The 19,411-nt window shown below is 40.6% G+C and overlaps 2 protein-coding genes and 1 non-coding gene across 5 annotated transcripts in view; 1 reads left to right on the forward strand and 2 right to left on the reverse strand.

Annotated features, from left to right (window-relative positions):
* Positions 1–4,601, reverse strand: part of LOC132844843 (nucleosome-remodeling factor subunit BPTF-like) — a 39,221-nt gene extending 34,620 nt beyond the window's left edge. For all 3 annotated transcript variants that reach the window (XM_060868676.1, XM_060868674.1, XM_060868673.1), the window contains exon 1: positions 3,809–4,601. In XM_060868676.1, the coding sequence (XP_060724659.1) occupies positions 3,809–4,301 (493 nt within the window). In that variant the 5' untranslated portion in view covers positions 4,302–4,601. The remainder of the gene's footprint in view (positions 1–3,808) is intronic.
* A 2,006-nt stretch (positions 4,602–6,607) lies between these two features.
* trnas-aga (transfer RNA serine (anticodon AGA)) lies at positions 6,608–6,689 on the forward strand. Its single transcript has one exon. It is a non-coding gene; the product is annotated as a tRNA-Ser (tRNA).
* A 1,163-nt stretch (positions 6,690–7,852) lies between these two features.
* On the reverse strand, positions 7,853–16,887 carry nol11 (nucleolar protein 11). Its single transcript, XM_060868677.1, has 18 exons — positions 16,709–16,887; positions 15,227–15,340; positions 14,861–14,917; positions 14,546–14,694; positions 14,281–14,338; positions 13,953–14,094; positions 13,193–13,399; positions 13,019–13,095; positions 12,504–12,627; positions 12,203–12,309; positions 12,030–12,092; positions 11,567–11,751; positions 11,313–11,438; positions 9,498–9,737; positions 9,274–9,352; positions 8,833–8,925; positions 8,327–8,434; positions 7,853–8,013 (listed from the first exon to the last, which is right to left on the reverse strand). Exons 1-18 carry the CDS (start codon positions 16,853–16,855, stop codon positions 7,900–7,902), a joined length of 2,190 nt encoding a protein of 729 aa, XP_060724660.1. The 5' UTR covers positions 16,856–16,887; the 3' UTR covers positions 7,853–7,899.
* Positions 16,888–19,411: the final 2,524 nt, after the last annotated feature.

Here is a 19,411-nt window from a genome sequence, read left to right on the forward strand (position 1 = left end):
TAAGCTTGAGGTGCAGGGAAAAAAATACATGCATTGTTTACTGAGTACTTTTAGCTTGAAGAAATAAGACCCATGCAGTCTAATGGTCTCATTCAGAAGGTCATATCAGTAAATACATTTCAAATATGAGTAGATCAAGTCTCTGTTCAGAGGATTATGGAGCAATGCAGGAAACCTGGATAGTCATTTGTCCAGAAAAGCAATAAAAACTCAATGGTACTGAAATTTAAGGTTTCTTGGAAGTGTCTGCTCTTTAGGGTTACATGACAAATAGGAGTTCCTTTTGAACACTTTCCACCAATGTCTTGATATGGACGTTTAACCTCTGTACAAGGTTAACATTAAAAGTTCAGGCTATCTACCTACATTGTGTTGTCAGTACAGCTGATTGTGAAGACAAACTACTCTCTAAACACTCAAGTCTGTGTGCCTATGTTTTCAACAACCAATCACTGCTTAACACTCTTCCTAACAACCAATCACTGCTTAACACTCTTCCCAACAAACAGTCACTGCTCACCAATGTATGCACAGACTAATCAATCACTGCACACTACTGTAACCCAACAACCAATCACTAATCATCATTGTATGTCCTATGCACAGACTTGTTTGCTCTTAATTTTCTTCCTTTATACATACAAGCAATAAAAGCAAAGAACCTTTCATTGGTCCCACGGGTGCAAGTGCAGTTTCGTTCACAGTGCGCTTTCAAAATCCAAGAAGCACTGACCCTTTCACACTACAAAATTTGAACTCTGTGTTGCAGGTGTCTGCACACTACATGACTTCTTGTACATGTGGTGCACGCTACGCAATCTCATGAAAATAAACACAAGATCTGTCTATCATGTGACTCACTTTTTTGAATGTGAAGTACATCTCAATTTGTGGCAAGATCAGGCGATTGTTAGTGAGCTATTGTTAAACTGGGCTTCAGCAAGAATTGTGTACGTTTATTTTTTGCTGCTCCTAACAGCCTTTTGGGTACGACACGCCAAATGACTTCTTATAGACATAACATTACAGTGCTTGCATTGTGTCCTCGCCCTCCCACATAAATTGACGGATGATAAACCTGACGAATTTGCTTTCCTCTTGGACTCACGGTGGATGTGTCTTGCGACTAGATTTAGAGGGACTAATTTAATAAAATGATAAATAATAAAACTCAATAATAAAAAAACAGGTTATTTATTCTATCTAAAACAGTTTACCAACATTCCAAATTCTCAAATCACTAAATCACTCCATTTTGTCTGTTGCCCCATGAGAAATTTCACTATTTTGTAACGTATGTGAAAATATAGTTTACGAATAAGTAGTAAGAAAGAATAAATAATACTATAAGAAATTGTAAAGGTGCATACGTTAAGGCGTAAAACTGTGGGTCGAAGACCTTTTTCTTGAGGTGGTCTCAGTAATATCTAGTTGAAGTCTAATATGATTTGATTTCAGCAAGAAAAAAAAATCAGATCATGAATCGAGCCAGCCACAAGAAGCGAACAAAACATGCTACGTTTTGGGTTGCAGATGACATTTGTCTGTAGCTGTGAGGTACTAAACTGTGAGGTACTAAGCTGTACGTCAAAAAAATATGTCAGAGCTGGTGTGCTGTATGTTTAGATTTAAACTAACAAAACAAAAACAGTACGAGGAGACACACAAAATGTTTTTAACTAGTCGTTACTATGATTATCGGCTCTGTTTTCGTGCTCGAGTGAGTTTTACGAATACTTGGAAAAGATTTGTTGGCATTTTTGTATTTCATATTTCTGACCAACTAACAAAGGTGTTTAAAGACAAAGCCCTACACACTCGTCAGGCTCCAAGTTCTGTTGCTTTTTGTTTCATTTAATCATGAGCGATGAGCAAACAAAACGAAAGTGATCAATTTTACTCAGATTCATACTCAAGGACTGGACTAATAGGTGTGAAAGCACTCTAACAAGTTTTGATATGCAAATTATCATTTGGATCCAATTAATATACAAATTAGCACATCATTCACTGGGGAATTGTAGCGACTTTTTTGAACATGTATTCAAAGTAGACTTAACGATTACAGACCTGTGGCGCTGACGTCTATAGTAATGAAGTTGTACAAAAAACTGGTTCTGGCTTATCTGAAAGACTTCACTGGACTCTTACTGCAGTTTGCTTATCAAGCAAACAGGTCTGTGGATGATGCAGTAAACATGGGACTGCATTACATCCTGCAACACCTGGATAAATCAGGGACTTATGCAAGGATCCTGTTTGTACCATTCATTTCGGCCTTCAACACCATCATTCCAACTCAATCACTCCCCCAGACCAAACTAACTCAGCTATCTGTTCCTAACTCTATCTGTCAATGGATCACCAGACTTCTGACAGATAGGCAGCAGCTAGTGAGACCGGGGATATTCATGTCAAACAGCCGCTCCACCAACACTGGCGCGTCTCAACGTTGTGTTCTCTCTCCGCTGCTTTTCTCCCTGTACACCAATGACTGCACCTCTAATGACCCCTCTGTCAAGCTAATAAAGTTTACAGATGACACTACAGTCATCTGCCTCATCAAATACGGAGACGGGTCTGCCTACAGACAGGAGGTTAAAGAGCTGGTTGTCAGGCACTCAAAACAGTGGAGATGATTGTGGAATTCAGGAGAAACCCCTGTCCACCATCATGGACATTGTGGCTGCAGTAAAGGAATTCAAGTTCTTGGGTTCCACCACCTCCCAGGACCTGCAGTGGGACACTCACATTGACGCCACTGTAAAAAAGGCTCAACAAAAGAAGTACTTCCTGAGCCAGTCGAGGAAGTTTAACCTGCCACAGGAGCTGCTGAAACAGTTCTACTCAGCTGTCATCGAGTATGTTCTGTGCATGTCAATAACTGTCTGGTTCGGTTCAGCAACAAAATCAGACATCAGAAGACTACAGAGAACGGTTCGGACTGCTGGAAGGATTGTTGGTGTTCATCTGCCCACCCTTAAAAACTGTATATATCCAGAGTGAGTAAAAGGGTTTAGAAAATCACTCTGGATTCCTCACATCCTTTGTGAACTTTTACCATCTGGCCGGCGATTCAGAGAACCAAATCCAAGCCAGGCACAAGAACGGCATCTTCCCCCTGACAATTTACCTCAGGAACAGTTAAATGTTTCTCCATTATTCAATAACAACGTGCAATAACCTTACTTTTAATTGTTACATCCCTGAATTTCATTCTATTCAATTCCATTCCACCATCTATAGCACAATTTTACATACAATTTTTTTTATTTATTTTTCAATTTTATTGTAATTTTTTTGTACATTTGTGTATTTTTGTGGTAATCTCATCTTGTTGTCTCTGTGTACTGTGAGTGTTTGACATTAAACAATTGGTAATAAAACTCTTTCTGAATCTGAATCTGAATCCGAAACAACTTAATCCTGAGGAGTCGACACTGAATCACTTAAACATTACAACAATAACATTCACATAAACTCTCTGTAAACAATCACATTCACATAAACTCTCTGTAAACAATAACATTCACATAAACTCTCTGTAAACAATCACATTCACATAAACTCTCTGTAAGAAGCAGAAGACGCTGATGCACCACCTCTCGACAAACACAAGCGGCCTCCATTTTGAACAAATCTGACAACTTTTTATCCAAAATAGGAAAAATAACGGTATTGATGGAACTTTGATTGGCACTGCGACCTGAACCACGCATGCGCACTAAGCACTTTAACAATGTGATGAGCCAAAACATTAGCTTCAAAGCTAACGTTAAGTAATCATCCCTCGCTAGCTAACATTTACCCGCAGGTGTGTCGCCGCAGGTGCTGCTGCAGCTCGCGTCGTCCTCGTCCGGCGGTTCCTCCACATAGTTAGAGCCATCATCATCATCATCTTCATCATCATCATCTAAATGTTCTTCTTCATCTTCTTCAGATCGCCGGAAGAAGTCGTCCTCGTCTTCCTCGGAGTGTAAAGTCACAACGTCGTCTTCCTCCTCGTTGCTGCTCTCGTGGTCGTCGTAAATTATTTTGCTCAATGCTTTGCGCCTTCCTCCTCTTCCTCTTCCTCCCCGTTTGCCCCTGCTGCCTCTGCCTCCTCTGCCCCTCGGTAACGAGCTTCCTCTCCGTCGCCCCCTTTTTGATGGCTGGTAGTTTTCATCCAGAACACAGTCGAGTATCCACAGCCCTCTGCCTCTGCCCCTGCCTCTGCCTCTGCTGCCTCGCCTTCCACGCAGCACCGCTGCCTCCTCCGGCACCAGTCCCCTTACAGCTGGTCTACTTCTTCTTCCTCTCATGTTGTTTTTATAAAAGGATGTTGCACTATTTTATTACTGTTTTCTCTTTATTTACAACCTTATTTCGCGCCACTAGTCGTACAGAAAGAAAATCACACCAAAGCACGCAATTATCAATAAACTCCGAGCCCAGCCTCCCATAAACTTCTTTCCAAAAGTCCGTCACAAGCAGCGGACTCGATTAACGGACGAAAGCTCGAACGGAATGGCCGGTGTCCCGCTCCGGGTCGCACACAGCCGCCATTTTTCTTCCCCTCTTTCCCTACTAAAAACAGCAGAAGGCCTTCTCCAGCTCGTGCGGTATTTTGTTCTGCACCTGTTTTCCTACACATCCCGCCTTCTACAACATGATTGGCCGACTTCTGTGCAGTCGATTCGTTTGTAGTTAACCTTGTCCATTCAGCGGATTGGTTAAGAATAATAACCAATCATAGTGCAGGAGGCGGGACTTGGCTGAATGCAGGTGGAAAAATAACACTAAACGTAGTTATGCGAGGTCACGTGTCGCACTCTACAATGAACTTTCTGCGGCGTCACGTGACACCACAAAACGACCGAGTAAACGCTGAATTTGTTTATTTACGTCCTGTAGCCGTTCAGCTATGTAACGTTTTTAACAATGAAGATCTCCTGTTTTGCGACAAACACCATTAACTGGGTAAAAGAAGGGAACATGACGGAAAAGACTAATTACAGGTGTTTCATCTTGGTGAAATCCAGCAGAATAATCCAAAAATAATGTATTGCATGAACCCTCGATTCACACCAGAGACCAAAATATGAGCTAAAATAACCTCTTAAATTAGGAACGTTTATCTCTAAATCCACCTCACTCTAAAATAAAAAAAATTAAATAAAAATCATAATACACTATATGGCCAAAGGTTTGAAGACCATCATAAAAGTTTGGATAAGACTTTCTCTGTCTCAGTTTATTCAGCTACGATGAGGTCAGGCACTGATGTGGGTCAAGGAGGCCTGGGGTTACACTGTGGGTCAGAGCCGTTTGAGCTGACGGCAGTTCTCTGTGCAGGTGCTTCCTGTAATTTACACCTTGATTCCAGGTTAGGACAAAGTAATTTCCCACCATTAAAGGTATCACAACAGCATGAGTCAACATTCAGACCACTATTTAGAGGGTTAAAACATGATAAAACACCAAAAACATATGGCAGTCTGGCCCAAAGTCTCCTTCATAGTTATTTTTTTTAATCATAACATTTTGTATAGACTGCACAATTCTGGTATATGCGTCAGTCTTCATATGTCCCACTGTTTAGAGTAATAAAACATCTTAGGCCACTGAAAGACAACCAAAAACGTTAAACTGCAGTCTGACAAGGATTTTATGTCAAGATGGAACCTGGCTATAGCATTATAAAAGCCATAATGCCGTGAAATGTTAGGAAAATAAACAAGATGCTATAGGTGAATTTTGTACTGCAGATACCACAGCACTGGAGAAGAAGTTTATTTAACTCTAAAATAGAAAACCTTAGTGTCAGAAAATGAGAAAAATCAGTTCCTTTACATTTACATTTACAGCATTTAGCAGACACTCTTATCCAAAGTGAGCCTTTAACCTTTTGTTCAACACAAGAAGTCTACAGGAGCTGCATTTTTGTTTTATTTGGCTTAAAAATGAGGAAAGTCTGAAACTTTTATAACAAAAATGACAACAGGAAAGTGGCAACTGATTTATGTGGAATACATACATTTTGTGTTATAGGAAATTTGGGTTGTAAATTGAACTCCTTTCCCTTTAGGCAGATTCACAGCATCCTGATGCTTAAGGACTAATATCCTTATTTATGTATTAGGTGAAGCTGGGTGAGATTTTAGTGGTTAGTGAAAAAAAATGTTAAAAAAAGATATTTGTTGTTGTTAAATTTAATGCACTGTTGTGGATTTTATACTGAGCCCCACTATAGAGAAAGGTGCGTTCAAGTTTCCGCCATTTTAATGTAAGTATCGGTTAACGTGGCTAACTCAAGCATTTCTGTTTTAATCCACAGAAGCACTATTATTTTCTAGATTTTTTTTAGCGTTGAAATAACCTTATTAGATACAATGATCAAACGTTATTAACTGTAAGGTGAAGGTGGCGAAGCAAATTTAAGTTCACAAAAGAGAGAAATTTATTATTCTGTCGCGACATAACATAGTTCTTGCATAAGAGTAAATTCCCCCCCTAAATATTCGAAGACATAACATGCATCTTAACTACAACATCAATACATCAGTTTTAGTGCTGACAACGTAAAATGATATAATATCTTGAACACCCCATGACCGTCCAGTACTGAGTTGTCGTGGCCGAGTGGTTAAGGCGATGGACTAGAAATCCATTGGGGTCTCCCCGCGCAGGTTCGAATCCTGCCGACAACGAATAACACTTTTAATTTTTATTTAAAGTTTTTAAATAAATACTCTACGTTCGGTTACACCTCGACGTGAGCTTTTAATATTCGCGACACAACTTACAATAATAAAATAAATGTTTACTCTTAGAGCTAATCTTAAAATGATACTATCTAAATAAGCTAGCATCATAACAACAAAGCCATAAACAGGGCCCAGCAATGCACAAACCTAAAAACAACAACATATAAACATTATGGTGTAATATTTTGTTTTATTAATGTAAACGTATATTTAAATACGTTAAATACATATAATATTAGCATTAGCTCAACTTTTACATGGTGAATGTTGGTGATGCGGTAAAATGTCCACTGGGGGCGCCAAAGTACAGGTCTGTGCTTTGTTATGTATGAGAATTTACACACGTGTGTCTGACCTCTGTTAACGTGTCTAATACAGATTATCGTGATTATTTAGATTAGTGGGATCTTTCACTCATTTTTTCCCCTCAATTTATTTTCCCATTGGTTCATTTTTCCTCTCCTCTTCTCTCCATCTTGAGGGCTTTAACAGCACATAAATAAACGAGTGTCGATGATGCGGTAAAATGTCCACTAGGGGGCGCCAAAGTACAAGTCTCTGCGTTGTTATGTATGAGAAGTTACACACGTGTCTCTGACCTCTGTTCACATGGAGATTATCGTGATTTCTTAAATTAGTGGGATCTTTCACTCATTTTTTCCCCCTCAATTTATTTTCCTTCTGTTCATTTTTCTTCTCTTACCCAGATCAAACAACATTCAACAACAACAACAACAACAACTCTTCTCTCCATCTCGAGGGCTTTAACAGCAATAAATAAACTTCAGACACAATAATGACCAGATCTGCTGCCTTTATGTGCATGTACTTTTTACAGAACTCCTCAACCTGACAGCAGAACTGTACATTCTATATCATACTATACAATTCTATATAAAACATTTCAGTATTAAAAAACACAGAAAAACCTAAAATACACTGACTGAAAACGCTCTTCTTATTGCTAAGAAATAGGAAATAAACAAAAAAACCTCACGACAACCTTAAACAATTCTGCAAAGCACTAAACCAAGTGTAAAAATTGTATTTATTAAAAACAAAACAAAAAACAAACAAAAAAAAAACACACGCCACAAGTTACTGGCTGTAGGTCATTATGAGGGTTTTATTAAAAAGCGTCTGTAGAGTTCGACTAAAAGAGCTCGACCACCTCTATGGAATACTGGCCCAGCTCTTGGGACTGCTTGGATTGTCTGAGCGCTTCGAGGCTTCCTTCGATCTTCCCCAGTTCAAAGTACAACTTCACCTAAAGATCAATCAGAAGACATGAATATAAACACAGATGGAGTATTTAACATTATTAGAAAAGAATGCTGTGTTCATTGAAGGTCAAAGGGAAGAATCTGACAAGATGGGATTTCTTTTTGGACCAAAAGACACACGATTTCCTTTAACGTTATCAATGAAGCAGAAAGCCCTAGTTTTCCTGAAACTCCTTCCAAATCTGGAAGATTATGTCAAGTATCTGCGCTACACGTTGTTACTATAAAAAAGACAAAAGTAGTTGGAGTAGTCTAGACAAAGAAATCTCCTTTATAAAGAAAAAATGATCAACTCACCTGTGATCTCACAAACTTGTGCAGGCCCGAGAGCAAGCTCTTAGCCTCGGGAGCCAAAACCAGGACTGTGAAGTGAGCATCGAGCAACAAGCAAACCCAATCCAAAATCTACAGGAAGTTAAATAAATAAATAAATAAATCCACACATGAATATTAAACTCATTAACACAGAGCCATATGGAACAAATTCTACAAATAAATAAATACATTCTCTCTCCATAGGACTAAGGACACATTTTAATAGATGATTTTTTAAGGAATGTTTGTTGCTGGTTATTTCTAAACATCTTGTCAGATTTTTTTTATTATTTTTATAGTTTTTTTTTTTTATTATTATTTCCATTTTCTGTGAATTTTTCTTCACTTCAGTGAACAGAAATTCACAGAAAAAAAAGTAATAAATAGAAAACCAGAACTATACAGAATTATAAGAGGAGGAGTGAAGTAGAGTTGTATGTGTAATACAACGGTCACCACAGTGAAATAGCAAACATCAGACAACAGACCTGATTCATGGCTGGCATTCTTAAGGTGCGGATCTGAGCGTGAGCCTCGTGAGAATATTTCAGGTACAGGAACCTCAGGTACTGCATGAAGAGCTGAACACAGAGACAAACGAACACAAAACTATCAACTTGTCCTGTAGTGAAATTTCACACCTAATACTATTTCTCCAAACTGCAATAAAAAAAAAAATGTATCAAAATTTATAAAAATGTTGAAGGTTAGTGTGATAAAGCCAAAATAAAGTAAAAGTTTATTAAATGCGTGTATAAATCACAAAAAAATAAATAGATAAAAAAAAATTGAATTTCATTGATTTATTTCATGAATTTCTGTAGTTGAATCATCAGCTCAATCCTCACTCCTAGTAAAAATGCCCCAGGGTTCGATTTATACAGACTAAACACTGTGTAGTAAAACACACAGCGGGTTTGTGTACTTACTATAACCTGTGAGACGCTGAGGTCCTTCAGATGTGGAAGGAGGAGACTGTCGCTGTACGCCGTCTGCAGGATCTCGTTTCTGGTGAACGGGTTAAGGAAAGATTTCGCATGTTGTACAGTTTTAAGTCTAACAGGTTGTTACTTTTTTCCATCTCAAGATTCTAGTAACAGTTTGTGTAATTCACTTCACAATCACAGAGTCATGAAATGTGGTCTCAGGATACAGTAGTGCTCCTTTGTGGAGTCCAATAGGACAGCTCATATCCAGAGCTAACGGGTCTCTGGGGGGTTTGGAGCCGAGGCCCGTGGTCTCTGAGAGAACGTCACAGCTTTCCTCATCCAAAGGCGGAGGACAGAATCCGTTGTGCTGGTCTCCGTCTGGGTCAGGACTCTGAGTGAGAGCCTTCATGAAGAGCAGACTGTCTGTCTCCAGGTCCATGTGCTCCAATTCTGTGTCTGGAACACTAAAGTGTGAGATGGGGGAAAGGGAGGCGGGGAGAGAGAGAGAGAGAGACGGGGGGGAAAGAGAGAGAAAGAGAGTGAGAAGACAAGAGAGAAATAAAGGGGGGGGGGGGAAGAAAAGAGAGAGAGACAGACAGATTTTCTAACTGATCAGCTTCCTCTAGTTCATCAGTCATTTCCCACTGCACAGAAGGCTTGGGGCAGACCCAGGACCTGCTGGAGACACGACACTTCACAGGAAAACAAAATGAGAATAAATAAACAATGAGCTCAGATAATTATTCAGTTAACACTATATCCAGTGTGCAGCACGGTCCGTCACACAGGAAAGAGTTGTTTGAGTCTATACAACAAGTGACCTGTGTCTGACAACACAACATATAAAGAGTGGTTAAAAAACTACAACAAGAAGAAGTAGCTGTGCAAAAAATAAAATAAGGTGTCATTTCAAAAGGAGTGTTGTGGGTGAAAAATATTGGATTAGGGAAACGTTGACAGATGCATGTCGGAGGATGCTGAATATAAATTATATTTAGCAGTGCCAAATATAATGCTACACTAATGATGCTATTCTGATGCTACCACCACCGTGCTTCACTGCAGGATGAAGCTCACAGGGTAATGAACAGGGCTGGATTTCAAGCATTCACCTGAACAAACGGTGACAAACCCAGCTAGCAACTTAGAGATGAGCCGGATACTCGGCTGAAACGAGTATCCGGTACGGATAAAGCACTTCTGCCGAGTACGAGTATTATACGAGTAATACGAGTCAATATTTGTGCTCGGATTGAATGAAAATCATCATTGGGTATCTGATTGTGTCAGCGTTCTGTGATAGGCTAGTCACAGCGCCCCTCCCCTACAGTGATAGGCTAGTCACAGCGCCCCTCCCCTACACACATACAGATGTATTGTGTTGCTGTGTCTCGCTCTGCTCACTCACAGTCACACACAGAACAGCTCTCTGTCTCTCCCGCAAGTCTTTTCCGTTAACGTTTAGGGTTTCTTCAGCTTTTTACTTCGGGTTGTAACGTTAATAATACGTACTTACTAACCAGTAGAGTTCTAGTAAACGTGGGTTCGTTCAGACGTGGTGCTTGCTTGGTAGAATGCGACTCGCATTGCGTCTCTGCCTGTCGGAGATTTTTTTAAACCTTCAGCTGTCTCTAACCAGTAACCAGACACTGAGTGTCTGACACGTTTTTGCTGTATTTCATAAAAACATAAAGGTAGTAAGCTAGTGTTATAAATATCCCAAATTAATTATTACCGGTTAAAGCCCCGCCCATTTCAAGACAACCCCAGCCTACTTCCGGGTTAGGCCCCACCCACTCCGAGTACAGATACAGATAATTCATATGGTTAAGATACAGATACAGATACAGATAATGCTGTACTCGCTCATCCCTACTAGCAACTGTTTGATTTTTTTGACCCACAACTAAACAGATCCCCTCTGCACCTGCTCTAAACAACATATAATGAACAGAAATCATTAAGAGTAGTTTAATCGATGCTTTGCAGTCACCTCATAGGCAGTGACAGACTATTTGACTCAGATGGCTGGGTCTCACCTGAGGATAGATTTGAGACAGGCACAGGTAACAGCTTCAGGAATATCAGGGAAGAGCTGCAGGCAGATCTGGCAAAGGCGGAAGTCGCTTTTCTCTAAAGCCAGCGTCAGCAGGTCAGGACACACGCTACACAAAAAACAAAGACGTGGTCCACTTGCTGATGAACAGAACTAGCCACATGGACAGTGTTTAAAAGAACAAAGTAACTGATGAAATTCAAAGTATGTGTGTGTCTGTACCTATCGCTCTCTCACCTGTAGCACAGGTAGTGTGTGTCTACCAGCTGCAGCAGGGCAGCATGTGGGTAGAACCCGGGTTCTGCTTGACACCGCGCCACTAGAATACACGCCAGTCTTCCAGCTGAGAGGTGCAACACTTCCTGTTCCGCTACACTGAGAAACACCTGCAGCTGTTTGTCAACCTCCTGCACCGTGCTCACCTACAGGACACAAAAGTTTTACACACACAGACAGACAGACAGACAGACCGACCGACCCACACAGACAGACAGACAGACCGACCCACACAGACAGAGACACAGACAGACAGACAGAGAGATGAACAGAACAGCACACACTATATGGAAGCCATCTAACTCTGCACTAATCTTAAGGCCAAATCAAAGTCAGTATTTAATTCTTGAATATGAAAATATCATGGATTAAACTTTCTAAATCAGTAATGAGTTTCTGTATCAGACGGACAGTAACTGGTTACCTTGATGTCCTCAGCCAGCTGCTCGACTGTCAGACTGCTCGACTGCTTCTTTGAGCTCAACTTCTACAGAGGAAATAGAGAATCAGAATGTTTATTATCGGATCCCTAGAGTTAATAATCTGATTGAGCACATGTGTAAAGTGTTTATCCTCAACACTATGTCTATATCTTACAGTCCTCCGTGTGGACATGCCCCGGCTCTTCCCCTGCGTGTGTGTCTGCGTCGCGCTGCCATGAAGCAACTCATTCCAGGATGGCACAAGGGCTGGACCCTTGCTCTCTAAATGAAAGAAAACAAAAGGGAGCTTATTACTGCTGCTGTAATCACAATTCTTCACATTTGTCTAGCTAAAGTTAGTGCCAAGTGTTTTATTTGCATAAAAAAATAAATAAATAAATAAAATAAAAAGAGTTTCAAAAGGCATTTCAGGACTCGTGATGTCAGTAAAATGAGTCCTAATTAACACGCAGTACCCTTCGTGCTGGTCTGTTTCAGCTTCCCCACAGCAGTGGCCAGAGATGACTTCTGACACTCGAATGGAATCACAGAGAGCAATTTCCCATGACACACAAACAGCTTGCCGGAGTAGCACCACATCTACAGACAAGCAGTCATAAGACAACATGAGCACACCTGCACTTTATACGAGTCGCTTTGTGTATTTTTTTTTTTTTTTAGCCCTCAGTTCTGTCGTTTTGTGTAGCTCTGTGTCTTTATGTGGCACCAGGGTCCTAGAAGAACGGTGTTTCACTTCACTGTGTGTGTGTGTGTGTGTGTGTGTGTGTGAGAGAGAGTGACAGAGTGAGTGAGTGAGAGATCCACACTGAAGATCAACCAGCACCCATTGATGAATTGATACTTCATCAAATGAACCAGTCCAGTCTGAATAGAGCTTTATAGCTCACAGAATACACTAAGTAAGTGTGTGTGTGTGTGTGTGTGTGTGTGTGAGAGAGAGAGAGAGAGAGAGAGAGAGAGAGAGAGTGACCTGGCCATAAATCCTGCCTGGAAGCTCTCTGGCAGCCTGCAGTGTCTGAAAGTGTGTGTTCCACAGACACAGGAAATCTGTGGGAAACAAGCAAGTCAAAAATGACATTTAGCACACAGTAGACTAATATTTGTGGACTAATCTTCCGTAAGTGTGTGAGTGCAAATCTGGTACCTTTCCCAGTTCCAGCTGAGGGATGCGGTGTTCCCACCACAGCAACGTGAGCCTGGTCCAGAGACAGGAGCGACGCACGGCTCAGATCGCCGTCTCCAGCGGGCAGCTGCAGGAGCAGACAGCGCGGCAGAGACTGAACGTCTTCAGCTGGCACTGTAACGGCGGGCCGAGCCAAAAGAAGGCTCTCATACACGGCACCGCTACGTACTGAGGAAAGAGGATCAGCCAGGACTCGGTAAGAACGTTGAAGGCATTTCAGCATTACTATTTAAATGTCCCTAATATTTTATTTAAAAATTAACTGGTGTATTTCTGGTTACTCACAATGTAAGTCTATGGACACACTTTTTAAATGACTCTAGATCAATAGGCTGAATAAACACATTATTTACAGCATGCTTTCAATGTTTGTTTTAATACAGCACTTTGAAATAAATATAAAATGTATGTTTTTCTTCTCCAGGGAAACAGGAATCACTGCTTAATCTGACATGACAATCTGCTGGACTATAGAGTACACTACACTTCCTACAGCACTGTTACGTCATGTGGCTGCCTTAAAAGTCCCTGTGTAGGAGCTGTTACTATAGTAACTACAATAATAATGTATCAGGAGCAGCAGCTTAATGTAAGCTTATGGTTCATGCTACAACTTGACCTACTCTCTGAGTAACAAATTATATGTTAGCAATAAAAATGAATGAAAGAAATGAGATGAAGTAAGGAAATGATGGAATAAGGAGGACAGGCGGACGCTTACACAGGTACAGCAGGTGAATGTTTCCGTCTCTGAAGGTGGCAGCGTAGCTGAGGGGAGCCGACATGCTGGGCTCTGTCTCTAACCTGTGCTTTGATAGAGTGTTAGGGCTGAACCTTTGGACATACAGGAAGTGTTCTCCTTTCTGAAACACACACACACATGTACTTCCTATAACAGAGAAGTTCAGCTCTGCTGGTGATCAGTTCACTGGCATCCAGAAGGAGTTACGCTAATCATTGGTGCAGAAATCGTCTTAGAGAAGTGTGAACAGAAATATTTAATCTGTGGTCTTACATACATATAGCTGAAGTGAGTGTGTGTGTTGTACCTGTTCTGTGCTGAAAAGAAGGATGAGCCGCTGCTCTGTCCGCACCACTGTACTCCACCTGCACACGAACCAAACAGCAGGTTTCAGACTTTAAATGGCTTCATGGCACTATAGTGGTAATTATGATCATTGTTTGTGAGTCTGTTTTGCTCAAAGTGAGTCACTTTTGTCCGTTTTCAGTTTCCATGACTATTAACACGTTAAGTAAGACAGCGTTTCACCAAGTTTAACCAGTCAGTTCAGGTCACACCGTGTCTGGTCTCACCTGATGACCTCCTCCTGTGACAGCACTTCCTCTACAGGCTGCTGAGGTGCAGTGAGGAGCGAGTCGAGGAGTCGAACAGCACCGCGCTGAAACAGAACCACAGGCTCCTGCTCTGGGGCTGAGTGTATTCTGTATATCTCAGCTGACACCTGATGCGCACAGCGAGACACGCGTGCACGCACACACAGACGGATAGACAGGCGCACACACGCAGACAGACATATGCACACACGCAGACAGTCAGTTTGTTTAGAATCATTTTCTTACATTATTAGACTCCAGATCTGGTACAATAATTGACATTCAAACACTCACCGTTGCTTTGAAAGCTTTGTCCATACTGACTTCTTCATCTTTCCACACTCTGATGACCTTAACAAGGCACAAAGGGAGGGAAAAAAAGAGACAGCTTGAAGAACAACCTTTTATAGCTTTAATAATCTAAAAGATAAACTCACACCGCATGGCAGACCCACAACATTCAATTGATCTATAAACTGACAAAAGTATGATGTTCCTTTCATTAAAATACACAGCAATGTGAAGTGATGGGATGCTAATTAACACCATGTTGGGAGGATTAGCTCCACCTGCCATGGAACGCTTCACACTCAACTCATCACTGATTAATTTCTAATAACCTCACATTCTGTCATACTGCATTAACTTCTCTTGACTTACCTTTTCATCTGTAACGACCACATACTCGTTGGTCTGTGTGTTGTAGACAGCAGGACAGGTCACACGCTGGCCCTGCTTCACTGACCAGCTGCCCAGCGGCTTCTGATCAGAAACCTGCAAAAGGTCAACAGAGTGGGATTAATGCTGCAATAAAGTGCTCCATAAAGCATGACAGAGTTATAAGTTAACATTATTACAAAACCAGTGCCGTTAAAGAATTGTAAAACACAACCTGAATAGAGCAAGTGATGACAGCAGTAATTATTTGTATAACAAACAATAACCTCAGCACTTTGTAAACAGTCAGTGTTTCTTTCTTTCCACAAGCCATCAGACTCCTCAATAATTGAACTGAACTGTACCGAGCACAATATATATACACACACACATGCACAATCAACTGTATAGACTGCATTGACCCACACCAAATACACACTCTTCCAATATACATCCATGTCTACAGCACCACTATATCAAACTTGTTTACATGCTGTTTTGCACACTGTTTTTGCTCTTTGCCTCATGTAACTGCTGCTATAATACTAATGTGTTTATTCCAGTATTTCTGCACACGCAATATTGAACATACAGTATTTTAACTGTTCAGTGCTGCTTGCTTTTGTGTGATGTCCTGTATTTTTTGTTTGCACTGTTTTTCTGTCTTTTTGTCTTGTCTTGCACTGTTTTCTGTCTTTTTGTCTTGTCTTGCACTGTCTTTCTGTCCTGCACTGTCTGCACAGATGCACTTTGTGTGTCTAGGACTAACTTACTTAAGTCCTTAGCTCTGTTTTTGTTCTATGTAGCACCACAATCCTGGAATAACGTTGTCTCATTTCACTGTGTACTGCAACAGCTATATATGGTTAAAATGACAATAAAAGCTTCTTTTAACGTTCACTGGTTTCTTAGTTACACGTCAAGATGCGTTTCCTTGTCTTATTTTCTTACAATACAAAAAATAAAAAATGCATGCAGTCGTTCCCCATCATCACAAATGCACATGAGCAGATAATAATTCTGATTAAAGTGGGACCGCATCCCAGCACCTATAATCTCTCCACACTGAGGGCTTTAACTCCTCACTGACAGTGATGTCAACATCTTATATCACATTGTATAGTGTGGTTGGATTCCTGCTCGAGTTCTAGTGCGTTAATTATGCTGTAGGAAGCTCAGATTTATTATTATGGGGTCATTTAGAATTCAGCCGAATGACGCATGACTTTAATTGTTTGCTAAATTCAGTTACTTAGCTAAAGCTAACTGGTAAAGCTAACGTTAAAGCGTTGTTACACCCACGAGCAGCTATTAATGCTAACTTTATTAAATACAAAGTGACTCTAAGATAAAACTTCACACTGTTTCACACTCCTTAAGAAGTTTATGTGAAGATTAAACCGCTTTAATGTGTCGCGGTTTACAGCATTGTTTACACGCTAAGCTAACAGCGCGTGCCACGCTAACATCCGGTTTGTTTATTACCTTGTACACGGTGACAGAGCGCGTGCAGTCGGTAACGATCACACGGTCTTCGTCTCCGTCCGGCTCGATCCCCTGAATTCCCGAGTCGGTGGAGTTCTGGCATAACACGAGACCGCACAGCGTGTACGCCTCATACAGCGCCGCCATGTTTCTGAACGACACCTCGAAAACATCGCGAGATCACGCAACGAGATGACACGAGCCAATCAGCGACAGAGTTGTGAGTTAGGAGTTCACTGGGCGATGATCACACCGCCACCTAATGTCCTGGAGGATATGTTTAAGAACGCTACACTGCTCTACAGCACGTTTTTTGATTTCTGGATGTTTTCTACGTGTAAATAAATACTCATGATAAGCCCTGAATCATTAATAAAAAAAAACTAATATTTTCAGCATCATTCGAAAAAATATTTTGAAGTTTATCATAAGTTTATCACCAAAATAACGCCATACACACGATAAAGCATGGTGGTGGTAGCTTAATGTCATGCAGATTCCCCTCAGCTGAGACTCCAAAATACCTCCAAAATACCACTGGACTGAAATGTCACCTTCCAGCACGTCAAAAACGCAAATCTAAATTAACAAAGAAACAACTTCAGTTGAAGGAGATCGTAGTTTTGGAACTGCCCTGTCGTAGCCCGAGACCCCCTTGCTATTTTATATATCTGGAAGATTTTTGCAAGAAAGAATGAAAGTAATCTATTCAATTCAATTCAATTCAATTCAATATATTTGTATAGCACTTGGGGGCACGGTGGCTTAGTGGTTAGCACGTTCGCCTCACACCTCCAGGGTCGGGGTTCGATTCCCGCCTCCACCTTGTGTGTGTGGAGTTTGCATGTTCTCCCCGTGCCTCAGGGGTTTCCTCCGGGTACTCCGGTTTCCTCCCCCGGTATGGTAGGTTGATTGGAATCTCTGGAAAATTGTCCCTAGTGTGTGATTGTGTGAGTGAATGAGAGTGTGTGTGTGACCTGTGATGGGTTGGCACTCCGTCCAGGGTGTATCCTGCCTTGATGCCCAATGACGCCTGAGATAGGCACAGGCTCCCCGTGACCCGAAGTAGTTCGGATAAGCGGTAGAAGATGAATGAATGAATGTATAGCACTTTTAACAATTCCCCATTGTCTCAAAGCAGCTTTACAGAAGTATGGAAACAGAAGAGAGAGGAAAAGAAATAATAATAATAAGAAGAAGAAGAAGAAGAAGAAGAAATAAGAATAAAAATAAATAAGTGAATATATATACAATTAAAGTTTAAAATTAATTTAAAATAAATTAACTTAAAATTTAAAATATTATATTTCTAACCCTATCACTAATGAGCAACCCGGAGGTGATGGCGGCAAGGAAAAGCTCCCTGAGATGATATGAGGAAGAAACCATGAGAGGAACCAGACTCAGAAGGGAACCCATCCTCATTTGGGTGACACTTTACAGTAAATATTGTAAATGTAAATAATGCCATTTCTACAACAGTTTATATAAGTGTAACAGAGAATTCCTTAGGAGCTAATGGGTCATCGTAAACTCTGAGTTCAGCGCAGATCTGATTGCTGATAAAGACCAGACCATATAGCTGACTGACACAACATTGGTTCAAAAGAAAGCATGACAGTCTCCGGGCGGCTTCATCCACAACAATCCCATGAGACACTGGCTGACTGGCTTTTCTCAGTTTAAGTAGTGTGTAGACTTTTTATATACTCTGTAAATAGCATCCAGAAAAAAAAAAATCACTCCAGTGATTAAAGTGTGTGTGTAGTAGAAGTAAAGAATCTGATGCCTCCATGCGGTGGAAAAGGCATTAATCTTACCAAATAATATTGACTTCAAGATAAAGTTCCTCAGCTATCTGAGCTGCACTACTTCGTTCTAACCTCATAATTTCACCAGTAACGTCTCCCAAATGAATAAACGGAATAATAAATAAAATACTGCTGTAGAAGATTACGAACGGACATATCTATAGACATATAATTTGTAAGATCACATTCATGTAGGAATTCCCATCCTGCACAATGACATCACAACAAGCTTTATCATAGCAAGTCGGGTTTTATTTTCTACAAGAATTAGGAAAAGAATAATTACAACAAATCAGAATAAAATATACAGGAACCTAAAGAGGCCAAAAAGGACGGCACTTGGTCGTGAATGAGGACTCTATTAGGAAGGAGGCTGCCTCGATAGGCACCATGACATCACCAGAATTTCATGGCTAAAAATGAAATGAATACGCTTGGTCCTCTACCTTTAGGCATGGACGGCAAAGCAACACTTGAGGAATAAATTGGAAAACATTTTTAGAATTCAGCACTCTATATAGCTCTAATATTTAAAATATAAAACATTAAATGCTGGACAGAACTGGACAAAATCCAGAACTGAAAGTCACATTAGGATTTCTAATGTTATGGCTTTAGATTTAATGATTAATCTGCTGAGAAGAAAGTTTGTGTTCAAAAAAAAAAAAAAAAGAAGTCGTAATTTGGACAAATAATTGCTTCCAAATATATCCAACTAACAGTATAGTCATGGACATCCTCAAAAATATCCTCAGTTCCCTGTTTTTTGTTTAGACAGAGGCCGATTGTGAATATGTCTACTTTAGGAAGGCAACATTTATTCTAATCTGGTTGGATTTACAGGAACACGTGTCAAGTTTCAGCCAGGGTTCTGTTAGTCGGCTATGAAATG

Source organism: Tachysurus vachellii, chromosome 4 (genome assembly GCF_030014155.1).
Source record: "Tachysurus vachellii isolate PV-2020 chromosome 4, HZAU_Pvac_v1, whole genome shotgun sequence".
Lineage (NCBI taxonomy): Eukaryota > Metazoa > Chordata > Actinopteri > Siluriformes > Bagridae > Tachysurus > Tachysurus vachellii.

Coding starts and splice junctions, on each gene's coding strand:
- nol11 (XM_060868677.1), bottom strand. CDS start 16,855: ATGGCGGCGCTGTATGAGGCGTACACGCTGTGCGGTCTCGTGTTATGC. Junction 8,435..8,832: donor GAATGCCAGCCATGAATCAG/GTCTGTTGTCTG, acceptor AACTTCCTGTAG/ATTTTGGATTGGGTTTGCTT. Junction 8,014..8,326: donor ACAAGTTTGTGAGATCACAG/GTGAGTTGATCA, acceptor ATTGATCTTTAG/GTGAAGTTGTACTTTGAACT.